Consider the following 16440-nt stretch of genomic DNA (forward strand, 5'->3'; position numbering starts at 1 on the left):
TAGCTGCCTAAGCCTCCACCCAAATCGTTGTCCTCTTGACACCTCCCGAGGGCACACTCACAACCACCTCTGCGATACAAAAATGATATAAAAATTTACAATTTCAAACACATGGTTCACGAAGGAATCATAAAACTATCATTATTTGTTAGGGTTTGAATTTACCGATGCCACCATAACCCTACACAACAATCCTCAATCATACCACCCCTTGTGCGCTACAATACCTCCTCCCTGCACATGAAAAAAAACCCGCGTGTTAACAGACGATAACAATAGGACTAACAATATACCCAGACAACTTGCGTTATGCATGCGGTCAGCTTTTGTCCTCCCCTTCAGAGCCATAAATATTTTGACAATGCATACCTATAACTACAATTGAAGTCTGGCTCCTTCGCTCAGTGATTCAACCGGGGACATGAATTTACACGGTCGAATATTTCGTTTCGCCTCCACCAGTGCGTTCTGCATGCAGCTACCGGACGAAATATATTTTCAATTTTCACGAAATCGAGTTTTCATTCAAAATTTTAAAAAAAATTAATTGAAAATTGTGCCCATAACACGTGAACACTGATGTTAGTTGACTCGTGGATGCAATAAAAAAATAAAATCAAAATTGGTGGTTATCGAAAATGTAAACCGCCTCGCCCGATGTAACCGTCGCATCGCGGTGACAATGGCCAGGAAAATGTTAACCGCGAGCAAGCTTTTCCGTCAAACACAAACCGACAACATCATCCACATCATCGCCGCCACAAATTCCTCCATGTCATCTGTGGGTCTCAGGAACGTCGCTCTCATAGACTTGTCGTACTTGAATGGTATGCCTTCGGCATCATATAGAGGCATGCCGTTTTGTAGCCAGAATAGCTACAGTCTACCAAACAATATCCATTATATGGTTGCATATAACCCTAAAATGATAAAATAGAGAATAAATTAGAAATGCTCTGCACTCCCTTGGACCTCTGTTTCAAGAGTATGCCACCATCAAAGAAATCTGTCATATACACTGATGGATAAGATTTATCTTCTGAGGTACCAGATTTGGAGATGAACATATATTTTTACGATTCAGTTGGGTTTTTCTAGAGTAACAGGCTACCCCATGTCTGTAATAACTACCTGCCTCCCACACCTACACCAACATTCCTTATCTTCCTCACGACTCTCAAATTTCAGCAAAATCCATAACAATGTACAAACCAGATCCATTTCCCCAATGGCCGATAATCTGACTGCCAATGCAGATGTGAGAACTCTGTGCAGGGAAGACAGGTTGAAAGAAGCACTCGGCACATTGAATTCCATGCAGGAGACGGGCATTCCAATTGAATGTCATACGTATGCCTCTCTAATACAAGTCTGTGCTAAAATGAAAGCCCTTCCCCATGGTAAGCAGATCCATTCCATAATTGTTTCACAGGGATTTGAACAAGATGTCTTCTTCGCTGAGAGGCTTCTAAACATGTATGTCAAGTGTGGTGGTTTGTCGGAAGCGCGCTCTGTGTTTGATAAGACACCCAAACAAAACGTTTTCTTGTGGAATGTAATGATAATGGCTTATGTGAATCAGGGCTTCTATGAAGAAGCTCTTTTACTCTATTACCAGATGCCCTTGGCAGGTGTCAAACCTGACCATTATACTTTTTCTTGTGTTCTCAAAGCCTGTGCAAGTCTATCAGCCCTCTCGCATGGTTTAGAAATCCATGCCTATGTTATTAGAGGTGGGTTCGAATCCTATAATTATGTAGGAAACGCTCTGGTGACTATGTATGGAAAATGCGGTGTTGTGAAGTATGCACGTGAAGTGTTTGACAAAATACCTAAGTTGGATGTCATCTCTTGGAATGCTATTATTAAGTGTTACGCTGAGGATGGGTGTTTTAAAGAAGCCTTGGAACTGTTTGCTGAAATGCAGCGGACTGGCATTCAGGTTGACTTGACCACCATGGTTACTATCGTTCCGTTGTGCGCCCGCTTGGGAGATCTGCAACGGGGTAAGGAAATTCATGGCCACTCCCTTAGAATTGGGTTATGGGGGGACATTTTAGCAGGGAATGTTCTGATTGACATGTATGCCAAATGTTATAGTGTAAGGGATGCCATCAAGGTGTTTGAGAACATGGCTCAGAGGGATGTCATCTCCTGGACTGCAATGATTTCGGGATATGCCGAGAATCAGAAGTATAGCGAGGCATTGGAACTCTTTCATCTCATGGATAGGAAAGGGGTAAGGCCTAATGCTATGACCATGTCTTCTGTAATTTCAGTATGTACACACACTACAGATCTGGAACAGGGGAAATATGCACATGATTACATGCTTAGAAATGGGATTAAATTAGAATTATCTGTAGAAAATGCACTAATCGACATGTATGCCAAGTGCAAGAGTATAGTGGATGCACGCTCTCTGTTTGAGAAAATATCTCAAAAAGATGTAATCTCATGGAGTACTATGATTACAGGTTACTCCCATGTTGGATATTACAATGAAGCCCTTAATGTGTTTCGCCAAATGCAGCTTAGTATGAAACCAAATTCCGTCACCATCCTTGCTATTCTGCGAGCATGTGCAAACTTAGCAGCCCTGCAAAATGGCAAGGAGCTACATAATTACATAATCAAAAGCGGGCTTTTATCAGATGCTTCTGTAAGAAATGCTCTTGTTCACATGTATGCTAAATGTCAGAATATAGAAGCTGCCCGCCTTGTTTTTGACAAAACATCCCAGAATAGAGATGCAGGATTGTGGACTGCTATGATTGGAGGATGTGGCAAGAATGGGCAATCCATGCATGCACTCTATCTATTTCACCAAATGCAGCAAGCAGGAATAGAACCGGATGATGTTACTTTTGTTGCTGTTTTATGCGCATGTAGCAAAGCAGGTTTGGTGGATGAAGGATGGAAATATTTTAAGCAGATGAGTCAAGAGTACCATATCACACCGAACCTGAAACACTATGCATGCATGGTTGACCTTCTAGCATGTGCAGGTTTTGTGGAAGAGGCGCACAACTTTATCGAAGAGATGCCTGTAGAACCTGATGCAGCTGTGTGGGGTGCCTTGCTTAGTGCATGCCGAATTCATCGCCGCATTGATCTAGGAGAGCGCATTGCAAAACATGTTTTTGAGTTGGAACCAGAAAACGCTCGACGTTACATGCTTCTGTCAAGTATCTATGCCGAGGCTGATAGGTGGGATGGCGTAGCAAAGGTGAAAACAATGATGAAAGACAGGGGCATGCTAAAAAATCCAGGATGCAGCTGGATTGAGATCGACAACACAGTCCATGCATTCCTTATAGGAGACAGATTGCACCCCCAAGCAGATAAAATCTATTCACTGTTAGATAGATGGGCTACACGAATGAAAGAGTCTGGTTATGCATCCAGCACAAACTTTGCGCTATGGCATGAGTCAGAGGTGACCACAAAAGAAGATGTCCTATGTGGCCACCATGAAAAGTTGGCCATTGCTTTTGGTCTTATCAACACATCTCCTGGGATTACTATAAGGATCACCAAAAACCTTTCTATGTGCATTGACTGCCATGAAGCTGCTAAATTTATTTCTAAGATTGTTAGGCGAGAGATTACTGTGAGGGACCCAAGTAAGTTGCATTTTTTTATAGATGGAACATGTTCTTGTGATTATTCTAGTGGGTGATAATTAAGAACAATTTCAAATAATTAACAGTCAGTGAGTCACAGAACCTGCAGATGAAGGAAACTAGCACAGTAATGGGTGCATGTAAATCTAATGAACAATTACTGATTCATAAAGAGCTGTCAGCGATATGTTTTAATTCGAGAAAAAGGAACAGTTGATCTTTTGGATTTTATGCATTAAGTAGAAGTGATTACCTAATTGAGTTTGTTTCTTCCCAGCATATTCTTATTAATTAGGACAGGGTTAGGCTTCTCCCATTTTCTTCCCATTTTTTATGGGCAAGATGGTGCCTGCTGGAGAACAGGGTAATCATCAACTAAGCATGCATGCAAGCAAAAATACTGTGGAATGTCAGAGCTATTGCCTCATTTCCGGACTCTCACTAGAAGAGTCAAATATTTGTTTGTTGAGTGTGAAGTATAACGGTCATCTGACCATTTGTTTCCTCCATCTCTTAATTTCTTTGTTGTCTCTTCATATTTGAAGAGTTAAACATTTGTATAAGAGGATGAGTGGAGATTATGTACGTTATATCAAGAAACAATGAATAAAGATATTGTCTTGCTTTCCCACGGATGTAGCCTTTAATAGTGAACTATGCAATTTGTTTTGTTATGTGTCTATTTCGTTTTGTCATTTGATATTATTTTATCTACTCATTAAATTCAACAATTGATATCAAAGCCAAGGAGAATGCTGAAAGAAAAATTGTTAAAAAATTCAGGAAAGATGGAAGAGCCAGATAAACAGGGAATTTAAAAATTCTTGGGGTAAAACTTCGAAATGTGGAAATTGCAAATAGAAACTTTGCTGATTCAGAAAGATCACTCAATCGTGCTGGAAGAAAAGCAAAGAAGCCACTTGCAATGGCTAATGAAAAGCGGGATACAATGGACAAGAAGGCAGTAGCGACCATAATTCTTTCCCTCTCCAATAATATGTTGTTTATTGTTGCAACAACGATGACAGTGAAAGGTCTTTGGGATCATTTATCCGACATGTATGAAGATAATGCTGATGCTTGTATTCTAACCACAAAAGAATATACAACAAATGTTTGGGTGTTGGGTTTGGGAGCATCATTTCATGCCACTTCGTGCAGGGAGTATTTCAAAAACTTTCAAAGCAGTAATTTTGGTAAGGTCTATCTTGGTGACAATAAATCTTGTGATATTGTTGGCAAAGGGGATATTTTGTTGAAACAAAAATAATGGAAATATTGGCTACTACGGGATGTTAGATATGTCCCTCAAGTCACAAACAGTTTGATTTCAATTGGGCAATTAGATTCTCAAGGATGTAGAGTCACTTTTGAATCCAATAGATGGAAGGTGATAAAAGGTTTTTTGGTACTTGCTAGCGGTAGCAGATCAAGCACTTTGTGTGCTAGAATCACATCGAAGTGGAAGCTGCGAAGGCAATTGCGGACAATGATGCAGAGCTTTGGCACAAGAGGCTCGATCACATGAGCAAGCAATGATCGAGCAAGCGAAACATTGAGATTTTGCTCAAAAAGGATCATCTTCCAAGACTGAAATTGGTAGATTTGGAAATGTGTGAGCACTGTACATGTGACAAACAAAAGAAAATTAGTTTTTCTGGCAAGGAATGTGACACGAAGACACGACCATTGGAGCTCATGCATTCGGTTATCTTTGGCCTTATGGAGGTAACTTCATTTGGTGGATCTAATTATTCTGTTATTTTTCAAGATGACTGCACTAGAAAGTTCTGGGTTTTTATGTTAAATTACGAGACTAAATTGTTTGACAAATTAAACAATTTCAAAACACTCTTTGAAACCAAACCAACAACAAAATTAAACGTTTAAAAATAGATAACAGTGCTGAATTCTATTCCATAGAATTTGATCGGTTTTGTGTAGAGAATGGTATTAAAAATGTTACGTTTTCACCACAAAAAATCAATGTCATAGAAAGTTTGAACGAGACAATTATGGAGAGAGGGGGTAGCATGCTCTCACATGCAAGTTTGGGAAAATAATTTTGGGCCGAGGCTGCCAACGCAGCAATATAATTAATCAATCGAAGTCCATCTTCTTAGTTGCAATTTGAAATTTCGGAGGAAAAATGGAAAGGAAAGAAAATTTCTTACAATCACTTTTGGGTGTTCGGTTGTGAACCTTTTGTTCACATTCCACAAGACAAAGTAATGAAGTTTGAAGCAAAATCAAAACAGTGTATCTTTGTCAAATACGGAGACGAGAAATAGGGCTATAAGCTATGGGATCCCATTTTGAAATAGGCTACACGAAGCCAAGATGTAATCTTTAATGAAAAAGTTGCAGGCACAGGTACATAGAGAAGCAAAGATGGTTCAGAGAGTGCAACAAAATCAGAAAATGGCACCAATTCTTCTGATAAGGAAGTGAGTGATAGCAAGATCCCCGAATTGGCAAGGGTTTCAAAGCAAACTGATCGCAGGAAACACAAGAAACAACACCTTCTAAGAATAATGCTTTGTCTGAATCAGTAATTCTAATTCTGAACTTGTCGGGATTGAGGAGGATAAAGAGGATAAGAGCCATCCTATTGAAATTGATGATGAGGCTCTTATGTTTAAAGAAATGATTGATTTTCTGAAGTAATCAGTAACTACAAGGCTTGAAAATGAGCCATTTGTGGGTCCAGCCTGTTGTGACCATTTCACACATCACCCCATCAGGATGGGGACCCCTCTTTTTTCGTTGGTTTTGCTTTCTTTTAGTTAGGTTTTTCTCTGCTTGTTAGGTGTATTGAGTGAGTTGGGGGTCCAGAGCGAAATTCATAGAAAACCCTATTTTTCTTCATGAAGTCTCCAAATGGATGCCAAGTTGAGCTTGATAGAGGTCAAAGGAGGCCTAACAAGTTATGTCCTAGACATGAAAAGGAGAAAAGAGGTGAAAGATTAGCTCAAAACTAGGATTTCACTCCTGACCCTTCCAAAGGGTCCAGAGCGAAATCCTCATTTGACCCTCAATTTTGGCCTAAGGCATTGGAAATGAAGGTTTTGGAGCCAAGTGGATGGCAATGGACTTGGATGTGGCGAGAGGAAAGCAAATTTGACCAAATTTTGAAGATGGATTGGATGAAAGAGGTAGGAAATCAAGCAAAACTAGAATTTCGCTCCTGACCCTTCCAAAGGGTCCATAGCAAAATTCTTAGAAGAGACCTTTTTCCTCTTTGTTTGCACTAAAGTCTTGTTCCTTGGACATGGTGGGGGTAAATGATGTATCTTTGCCTTTTGAAGTGATAGAATGTGAAAGAGTGAAGGATTTTTGGCCAAGACAAGAATTTTGCTCCTGACCCTTCCAAAGGGTCCAGAGCAAAATTCATACAAGACCCTTTTTTTTCACAAAACCTTGAAGTGAATGCTAACTTGGATTGGAGGATGATCAGGAGAAGCCTAATGAGTTATATCCAAGCCAAAGAAGGGAGAAAAAAAATGAAAATGAGCCTAGAAGGAAAATTTCGCTCTTGACCCTTCCAAAGGGTCCAGAGCGAAATTCATATTTCCTCTATTTTGCTCTTTAACTTGACCAAGTTTGGAACTTCTAAGGCATGGTTTGGAAGACTTGGATGCATATTTGCCTTGGAGAGGAGGTTTGAGGCGATGAAATGATGGAAATCAACCTAGAAGGGGAAGGAGAATTTCGCTCTTGACCCTTTAAAGGGTCCAAAGCGAAATCCTCAATTTGACCTTCTTTTTTGCCTTAAGCCCTAGGTTGACCTTGTCTTGAGCTAGTTTGATGGTGGATTGCCTTGATTATGGTGAAAGGAGCTTGAAATTGATCAAGTTTGAGGGAGAATTGGATGAATGAAGTGGAAAATCAACCAAGAATGAGGATTTCGCTCCTGACCCTTCCAAAGGGTCCAGAGCGAAAATCCCCATAGGCCTCATTTTCTTCCTTGTTTTGGCCAAGTTCTTAGTTTCAAAGGCATGTTAGAAGGTGAATTGATATGTGTAGTCACATAAATCTGTCCACTTAATTAAATGAATATTTAGTATTTATTTGATTATTTAACCATCAATCAATAATTAATTAAATTAATATTTAATTAGTTCATCTTAACCCTCTTCTCCTATTAATTAAATAAATTATTCAGTTTATTTGATTTAATTCACTTAACCAAATTCAAACCATTTATTAAATAAATAAATCATATTTGTTTAATTAAATCTTCTCTCACATTTAAATAAATGAATATTTATTTAAAATCCCATCTCTCACATTTAACATTTATTTAAATCACCTTTATCTTCCACCCACTTGCATTTTCCTACAAATGCAAGTTGCACAGCTATTTTAAATAAATTATTTATTTAAAATCCTATTTATCCTCACCCACTTGAAATCTTTAATGGTTTCCCTTAAAATCTTCAAACTTAATGACTTCCTTTAAGACTTTAATGGTTTCCCTTAAAGTCTTCAAACTTAATGGCTTCCTTCTAGAGTCTTTTTAAGCCTTTAAAGGTTTCCCTTAAAGTCTTCAAGCATTTAATGTTTTATCTTCCTTTTTCTCGTTTAAATAAATTAATATTTAATTGAAATGCAAATTACACCATTTAATTGAAATGAATGATTTTATTTCAATTGGAAATCTCAAAATTCCTCCCACTTGCATTCTCCTACAAAATCCACTTGCATGTCTAAATCCCTTCTAGATTCTTCTAACCCTTCTTAATTAACCTAATCCATCCCCTAAATATTGTCACATTCTTAAATAAAAGGAAGTCACTTCTCAAAAACCTCCAAAGTCTTCAATAACCATTAAAGGCTTTATGTCTTCAAATGGTTAACCTCTAAAATCTTCCAAACCATTAAAGGCTCTTACACAACCATTTATGGTTAACTCACCTTTTACCTTTGGTTAGAGACTTTCCTCTAACTTAACCATCCTTTTGACTCATGGGTCTCTTCAAAGCATTTGTTTCTTTGACTAAGGTAACCATTTAACCCTTGCACATTCATTTATCTCTTGGATAAAAGGAATATCCATTAACCTAACCCTAACTCAACCCCCTAGGGTAACCATCATGTCCCCTCAAGCATTTAATGCTCCTTATCTCTCCTCTCAAGCCTCCTCATGGTGACACTTGTCAACATGAGATTGGGTTGAAAGTCTCACATGGATTGAATATCTTTCAATCATAACCCTTGTTAAGATTGCTCAATCTTAATCCTTCATTTCCCCATTTCTTCTATAAATAGAACCCTTCTCCTCAAGCAAAGAAGGAAGCATTAGAGTATTGTTGTTATACTGGTATTAGCATAGAGCTTTTTCATAACATCACTATCTACACTTGCATAGCATTTATTTATCATTTTCAACCATCTTGAATCTCCATATGGCATCCATGGCTAGTGCTAAAAGCTGAGAGCTACACTCATGTGGAACTTGGAGAGGAGAGGAACAAGGGAGGAGCAACTATGAGCATCTTGATTAGCTATTTTATTCTATATTTATATGCTTTCTATTTCATGCTTAATATCTCTCTTGATATGCTGTTTAGGATAATCTTTTGTTGCTAACACTAACGTTTGTTTCTTGTGCTCTTGTGTGTGTTGCCATCAAACAGATTTTCTAATCCTTTTTGCAGAGCATCATTTGGTGAACCCGACGTGAATCCAACAACTTTTTACTAACTTTTTGACTGTTTAGCTTGACTCACAGGTCATTCTCTTGTGCTTTTGTTCTCAGTTTAGCGCCTTCACAAATTGATACTTTAGCGCTATTGTCTATACTGTTGGTCTTTCGTGTTAAATAGCGCTTTTGTTTTCACACAGAATAGCACTATTGTAACAAAGAGTTGTAAGAAAATTCCTTGTAACCAAAAACCAAAATTTTTAGGCTTGTAGAAGCCCACCAAAACATGCAGATTTTTCTAATTAATTATCTTTTGTGCAGGTTTTAACTAACCCCTACAATAGGATTTTTTTTTAGCAATTTTAGCTTAGGAAATAAATTTGTTCATATTGCTAACTTTGTCTTTCAAGTTAGGATAAAATAAATTCATTTTCCTTTTGGGTTAAAATCAACTACACATTTATTTGGAGTTTTAAAAAAGAACCACATCTTTCATTTAGAGTTCTAAAAAGAATCACACTTGTTCAAAGTTAAAAAGAATCACAAAAACAAACACACAAATTTATTTTTTGCAAAGTTAGGAACAAATTCTTTTGGTGCTTAAAATCAACAAGGCAAAATTTATTTCTTGCATCAAACTAAAATTCACAATCAACACTTCCATTTTGGTACAAATAAAAATTCACAATCAATTTGTCTTATTTTGCAAACAGTTTACTTCATGCATACGTGTTTCAAATTAAGTTGACCAGGATTTCAAAATTCTAGTTTACTCAAACATTTGCCTTTGAAGTTAAAAAGAACACCATGATTGTTGGAGCAACATCTCCAAATAGTTAAATCACATGGCGATGACAAGTTAAAAAAAACAAGTGAATTTCGTGTTTGGCACACTTGTGCAAAAAAGTTGGTCGAGTGGTCGTACTTCTAACACACACTATCCTCTCCCTTGGCTTTCGTGGTCCTAGGTGCAAGAGAAAAGTGTTAGTAACACTCAAATTTTTATCTTTTTAAGAGAGGCCTGCCAAGGGATTGATTACTCTTGGGAACGACCTCGCGCGGTAAATCCTTCGAGCCACTATAGAAATCAGGTGAGAGCGAAAGCTGTAGCCTTGGGTATAGTTGTTCCTACAGTGTAACTTGCCGAAAGGACATATGGGCCCCACCACAAGTTACAAGGCTCTTAAGTGAGTCACCGCAGAATGAACTTATGTCCAAAAACATCGAAAATTACTAAACACCTTTAAGTAGAAGCCCACCTGTTCTATTGATTGAGAATATTTGAGATACAATTCAGTGCAAGAGCATAGATGGTTTTGCTCCCAAGATACTCACCATCCATATTTCCTTGAGTAGAAACATAGCTTTTTGAAAAGTCACTTGTGGCTTGATGAAAGTGGTGACTCTCCCATCATAGGGATCATCTATTTGTTATGTTCGTGCAAGACTTAGTATATCACATCCTTACCTACCACAGCAAGATTCATAAGGTATGTAGTACCAAAGTCGAAGAAATATCAAGATGTGGGTTGAATTTATCACAACTGGCCATTTGACCTTAGGGATAAAAAGTGTTTAAAGTATTTTCATTTTTGAGTCAAGACCAAAGTACAAATTGAGCCGACTTCAGGCTTTGGAAGAACACCTTAAAATACACTTAAAGGAAAGGGTCATAAAAGGTCCAAGGATTGGGTTGATCTAAACCCATACTCATTTGTTCCTTTTGAGGCAACATTCTTGTGTTTTTGTGCTTGCTTTGTTTTCTTGTCAAAGAAGAATCAAACATCAAAATCCATCAAAACAAGTATTCATCCAACACAAACATTTTTCAGAAACCAACAAACAACAAAACAAAAGATCAAACACAAAGAGAAAAGTATCCAAATTTATGACCATTCTTCACATCTTGAGAAAGAAGAATCCTCATCAACACATCAACTTGAAAAAAAGACCATTAAGCTCCAAGACTTTAATCAAAAGAAGGAAATTCTTCTATCTCAATAGACAAATCTTTGTCTCTCATAGAACTTTTCTACGTCACATGCGTCTATACCTTCAAGGAAAATCAAACGAATTTGATCCAGAATCATTGAACCGTAGAGCTTTTATGCAATATAGAGCTTTGAGTTTTCACAAAAACCAAGGAGGCAAGATCAATCCTAATTTATTTCCCCATAGTTGCATCACATACAACGTAGCTCGGGAAGAATCACCAGCTCCTGAACAAGAAGGTGAAGAATTTGTCCCTTTTGTAACACATAGTTTTTATTGAAGTTACCATTTCATCCATTTCTCACCTTCACCTCATCACTTCATTTTTCAACTCTCAAAACATTAAGAGGTTCTTGTCCTAAAGTTCTCTTTTAGATATTGCTTGAATCAAACACAACAAATCACTTTTAGATTGTTTCTACATCTAGGATAAGCTCATCCTAAGAGACATATCTACGTAGGTTAAAACTAGTTTATGAGTGAATCTTCTCATTAATAGGTAGTTAAGTCTGTAACACATTTCAGATTTCTCTACACCTTATCATATCAAACCTTATCAAAATCAACAAGCAATTCAAAGAAGAAAACTTTGGTAATATCTACCTTTAAATGCTAGAGATCCACATGCAAAACAACACACCAACCATCGATCTTTCATTTCATCAAAAACTCATCATCATTTTCACCCAACTTCAACAAAAACTCATAAACAAAATGGCTCATACCCGATCACAGTCAAGGCAACGAGAAATAGAAATTGAAGAAGAAGAGTAGGAAAATATCAATGAATTCCAAGAAGCCCTTGGAGGAAACACAAATGATGAAAACCCAAGTACTCCTACTCCTGCAACAATAGAAAGGGCTCAGCACAACCCTCTCTTTAATAGACTTTTTGACGAAATACTCAGGAGCAATGCAGATGCTCACTTTTTAAAGCTTGCTCAAGAAGGAGCTAAACTCCCCTCTGACTTTGATCTTGCACAACTAAGACAAGCATCAGAACGACAAAGTTGCCATGAAGAAGAAAGAGGTAGAGATCCCATTAGATATAACATTCCTCGAGGCAACCCACCTCCTCCTCCTCCAAACGACATAAAGATGTTGCGGCAACAAGTTGAAAATCTCGCCCAACAACTTCGTAGTGGTGTAAAGACTAATCAATTTTCACTCAATGATATTTGTCCCTATCCCTTTGATAGGAATCTTTATATGCCACCTTTTCCACGAGGGTTTGAAACACCCAAGTTCGAAAAATATAGAGGAAAAGGAGATCATCGCGATCATGTCAAAGAATTCCATTCAGCCTGTCTCGTAGTAGCATACGAAGATACATACCTCACGCGCCTTTTTCCCCAAAGCTTGGGAGGAACAACCACATCATGGTTTTCCCGATTACCAGGTGGCATTAGGACCTTTGAAGAGCTAGTTCAGAAGTTCTTGGCACATTACTCTCATAACATTGAACGTGATATCACCATGGCGGATCTGTGTAACACTAAACAAAAACCAGGTGAACTATTCTCAGTCTTCCTACAACGATGGCGTCAAATGTCTAGCAGACATTCTCTTCAGTTGCTTGAACAAGAACTAGTGGAAATATTTATTTCCAACTTAAATGACGAAATGGAATTTCACCTAGATGTAAAAGACACAAATTCCTTCAATGACATGATCACCAAAGGTTTAAAATGTGAGCAGGCTCTCATCAAGAAAGGACTTATCAAAATCTATAATGAGCCAAAGGATGGTCCTCGCCCACGCTTCAATAGTGACAAACCAAGCTTCTGGAACAAAAACAAAAATGTTGTCAACGATGGGGTTGTGGATGCAAGAACTATCAAAAGTGCACAACCTGTAGTTCGATTTGCAGGACAAAATCCCCTACCTCAGACTAACACAGTTGATCCTCTAAATCAAGGCTGCATTACATCTCACGATGAACCTAGACCTCATCAACAAAAACAAAAGCGAACATACACTCCCTTAGGGGAACCCATCGAGACAGTATTACGACAACTGGTTTCTCAAAATCTGGTAACTCTACCCAAAACATCAAACTATGAAACTCAAGTCAAACCTGCATGGTGGAAAGATACTGAACATTGTGATTTCCATCAAGGGAGAGGACATAAGACAAGCAATTGTCATAGATTAAAAGATCTTATTCAAGATCTTATTGACCGAGGTGATATTGAAATTGAAGGACATGACCCAAAGACAACAAACAATGATCATCTGATGTTCAAAAATCCACTTCCATCACAAGATCAAAGGGGTCCTTCCACTTCAGGGAGAAACACAGACACCATTGATTATACGCAAGCAGTGTATAATTACACTGTGAATCACCTATATGATGCCAGTGAACAAATTGCAACTATAACTATCAAAAATCCCAGCTCCACTTGCAATGTTGTTACACGTCGTAGCAAGATTACTAAAAGGCAGCTCCACAAGGCACCCCATCTATCCCAAAGCAGTACAATCTTGTGGAACAATTAGACAAAATGCCTGCGCTTATATCCATTTTAGAGCTATTGCGCCTATCTCCACCTCATAAAACAATCTTGGATCAAGATCTCCAAGAGGGGTCAATCCTTGCTAAATTGAATGCAGATCAATTCCAAGCCATGGTTGGAAGTCTAAGGTCATTTCCTTGTCTCACTTTTTCCAAAAGTGACAATACATCTTTCCAGCAACCACATAACGCCTCACTACACATTGAAGGATTTATCAACCAACATAGGATCAAGCGAGTCTTGATCGATAATGGAGCCGACCTGAATATTTGTACACTACAGTTGGTCAAAGCTTTGGATATGCAATAGAATCAGTGGATCCTCGCAAGAAGATCACAAAAGCCTATGACGATGCAGAGCGTTCATCCAAAGGAGCTGTGGTACTACCAATCCGAGTGGGCCTTGTGGTGAAACACATCATCTGTCAAGTCCTGGACCTTCCTCTGCCATACAATTTGTTGTTGGGAAGACCTTGGATACATGCCATGTAAGCCGTTCCATCCACTTACCATCAGTGTATCAAGTTTTCACATAACGGTGTAGAGATCACAATCCTGGGCGATGCAAACCCCTTTGCATATTGTCATAACATAAATCATCAGCCAGAGATAACTGTTCCCAACAATAGAGAAGCCATCTCCTCCACGTCATACATAAGTCCCGCCTCTCTTTCTAGTTCAAACACTCTTATACCCAAGCAAGAGAAGCTCAAAATAAAAATTGCAGAGGAAGGTCCTGGAGAATATAATCTAAGCCAACTCTTTTGTGTTGGACAAATGTCCACTTCTCCTAAAACACATGGCAAACCTCAACAGGTGCTTCAGACGTCATTGGTCACACCAGCTTGTACATTAACGCCTTTCATCCTTGGAAAGAGTCAAGAAGAGGAAACCAACGATGAAGACATATCAGAATGGATATATAAGGATCCTATCACCACCGACATTCCGCAAGTTAAACTTCCCACAGATCAATATGGAAAAGGTCTTCTCATTATGCAAAGAATGGGATATGATGGTCAAAGTGCTTTAGGGTATTGTAAGCAAGGACGACATGAGCCACTGCAAACATAAATGAAGCCTAAAGATAACACAGGCTTAGGCTTTCAAAAGGAGATCTTTCCTAAGCTCAGATTCAAAGGGAAACCCACCAAACCCTTATATCAACCTACTACAAAGAGGCCACCATTGATTATAAAAGCAGCACCCCAAAACATAACAACTGCCCCATTGAAGCTAAAAATCCCAGCAAAACCATCTACAACGCTACTCGTCCCATCAATTGACCCAGCAACACCGTCAGCAGCAGTGATAACATCAATAGTCCCCTTAGCAGCAACAACTCTATCTGAATTCCCAGCAGTATCTACAACACCAGCAGTTCCAGCAGAAACAGCGGATTCAACACTACCAACACTTTCTGTATCAGATTCGTTGATCCCTATAATTCTTCCTGCAGCACCGATCATTTCATCCACAAAGATACACCAACCGATTACACCTGCAGTATTTAACTCAAAAGATATCCCAGCATGGTACAGTAATCAGTTACTAGAAAGTGACTCAGAAACTGACTCACATGAGTGGGAATTTGATTCAGTACAGCTTAACACTTCAGATGAGGAAGACACATCACTACCGCCACCCTGCAAAGACATCCCTGTTTATGGAGAAGCACAGATAAAGACCTCTTAGGTTCCTGAACTGGAAATTTCTTCCACAGACCCCACATCACATCCTACGCCTGATTCTGACATGGAGAGTACCATCAACCCCCTTCACCACAACGTCTTAACCCTCACTAATACATCTAACGAACTTAACCTAATCGATGAGATAATGCCCATTATCCATCCTGAACTCATCGAATGGAACCAACCCAATCCCCCATGTCTTGACCACTTCCAAAACGATGAGGCGATCATTGACTTTTTGGAACTACGGGATAACATACCAAGCGGGGATCACAAAGCTGGATTCACCATAGAACTTAATAGCATAGCATACTTCGGGGCAGATGCCAAATCTTTCAGGTACAAAAATATAACAATAAAACATGGATCTTCCAGTGAAAACCACACCGTGGCACTGTTTGATTCAACAAAAGTAAAAAGAAAGAGTGTATCCAACGGTGAAAACCTCTCTGAGGTGCCCGAGGATGAAAGGTTTGACATCCTTCCCTCTAGTACACAACAGGAAAGATCAACGATTCTGATCGAGGAAACACAAAAATACAATGTAGGGACTCTTGAAACTCCTCACCTCATACATCTGGCATCTCTTTTGACTCCAGAGGAACAACCCAAGTTTGTCGAATTCTTCCAAAAATGCCAGATCAACTTTGCATGGTCATATGCAGACATGCCTGGTCTTGATCCAGATTTAGTCATGCATCGCCTCACAGTAGTAGAAGGAGCTAAACCTGTCAAGCAGAAGCTTCGCAAGATGCATCCTCAAATTGCCGTCCTAGTCAAAGCAGAACTTAAGGAACTCCTGGATGTCGGCTTCATTAGACCCATTGATTATGCGGATTGGATATCCAATATTGTGCCTGTCGGCAAACCAAATGGGGGCGTTTGTATCTGTACTAACTTCAGAGATCTAAACAAGGCATGTCCTAAGGATGACTTCCCCCTACAAAACATCGACATCATAGT

The 16440-nt window shown here is 38.8% G+C and overlaps 1 protein-coding gene across 1 annotated transcript; it reads left to right on the plus strand.

The window, feature by feature from the left end:
- Positions 1-1228: 1228 nt before the first annotated feature.
- Positions 1229-3682, plus strand: LOC131050566 (pentatricopeptide repeat-containing protein At1g15510, chloroplastic). The gene has a single exon (XM_057984767.2). It carries the CDS (start codon positions 1229-1231, stop codon positions 3680-3682), a length of 2454 nt encoding a protein of 817 aa, XP_057840750.2.
- Positions 3683-16440: the final 12758 nt, after the last annotated feature.

The sequence above is a fragment of the Cryptomeria japonica genome, chromosome 2 (genome assembly GCF_030272615.1).
Source record: "Cryptomeria japonica chromosome 2, Sugi_1.0, whole genome shotgun sequence".
NCBI lineage: Eukaryota > Viridiplantae > Streptophyta > Pinopsida > Cupressales > Cupressaceae > Cryptomeria > Cryptomeria japonica.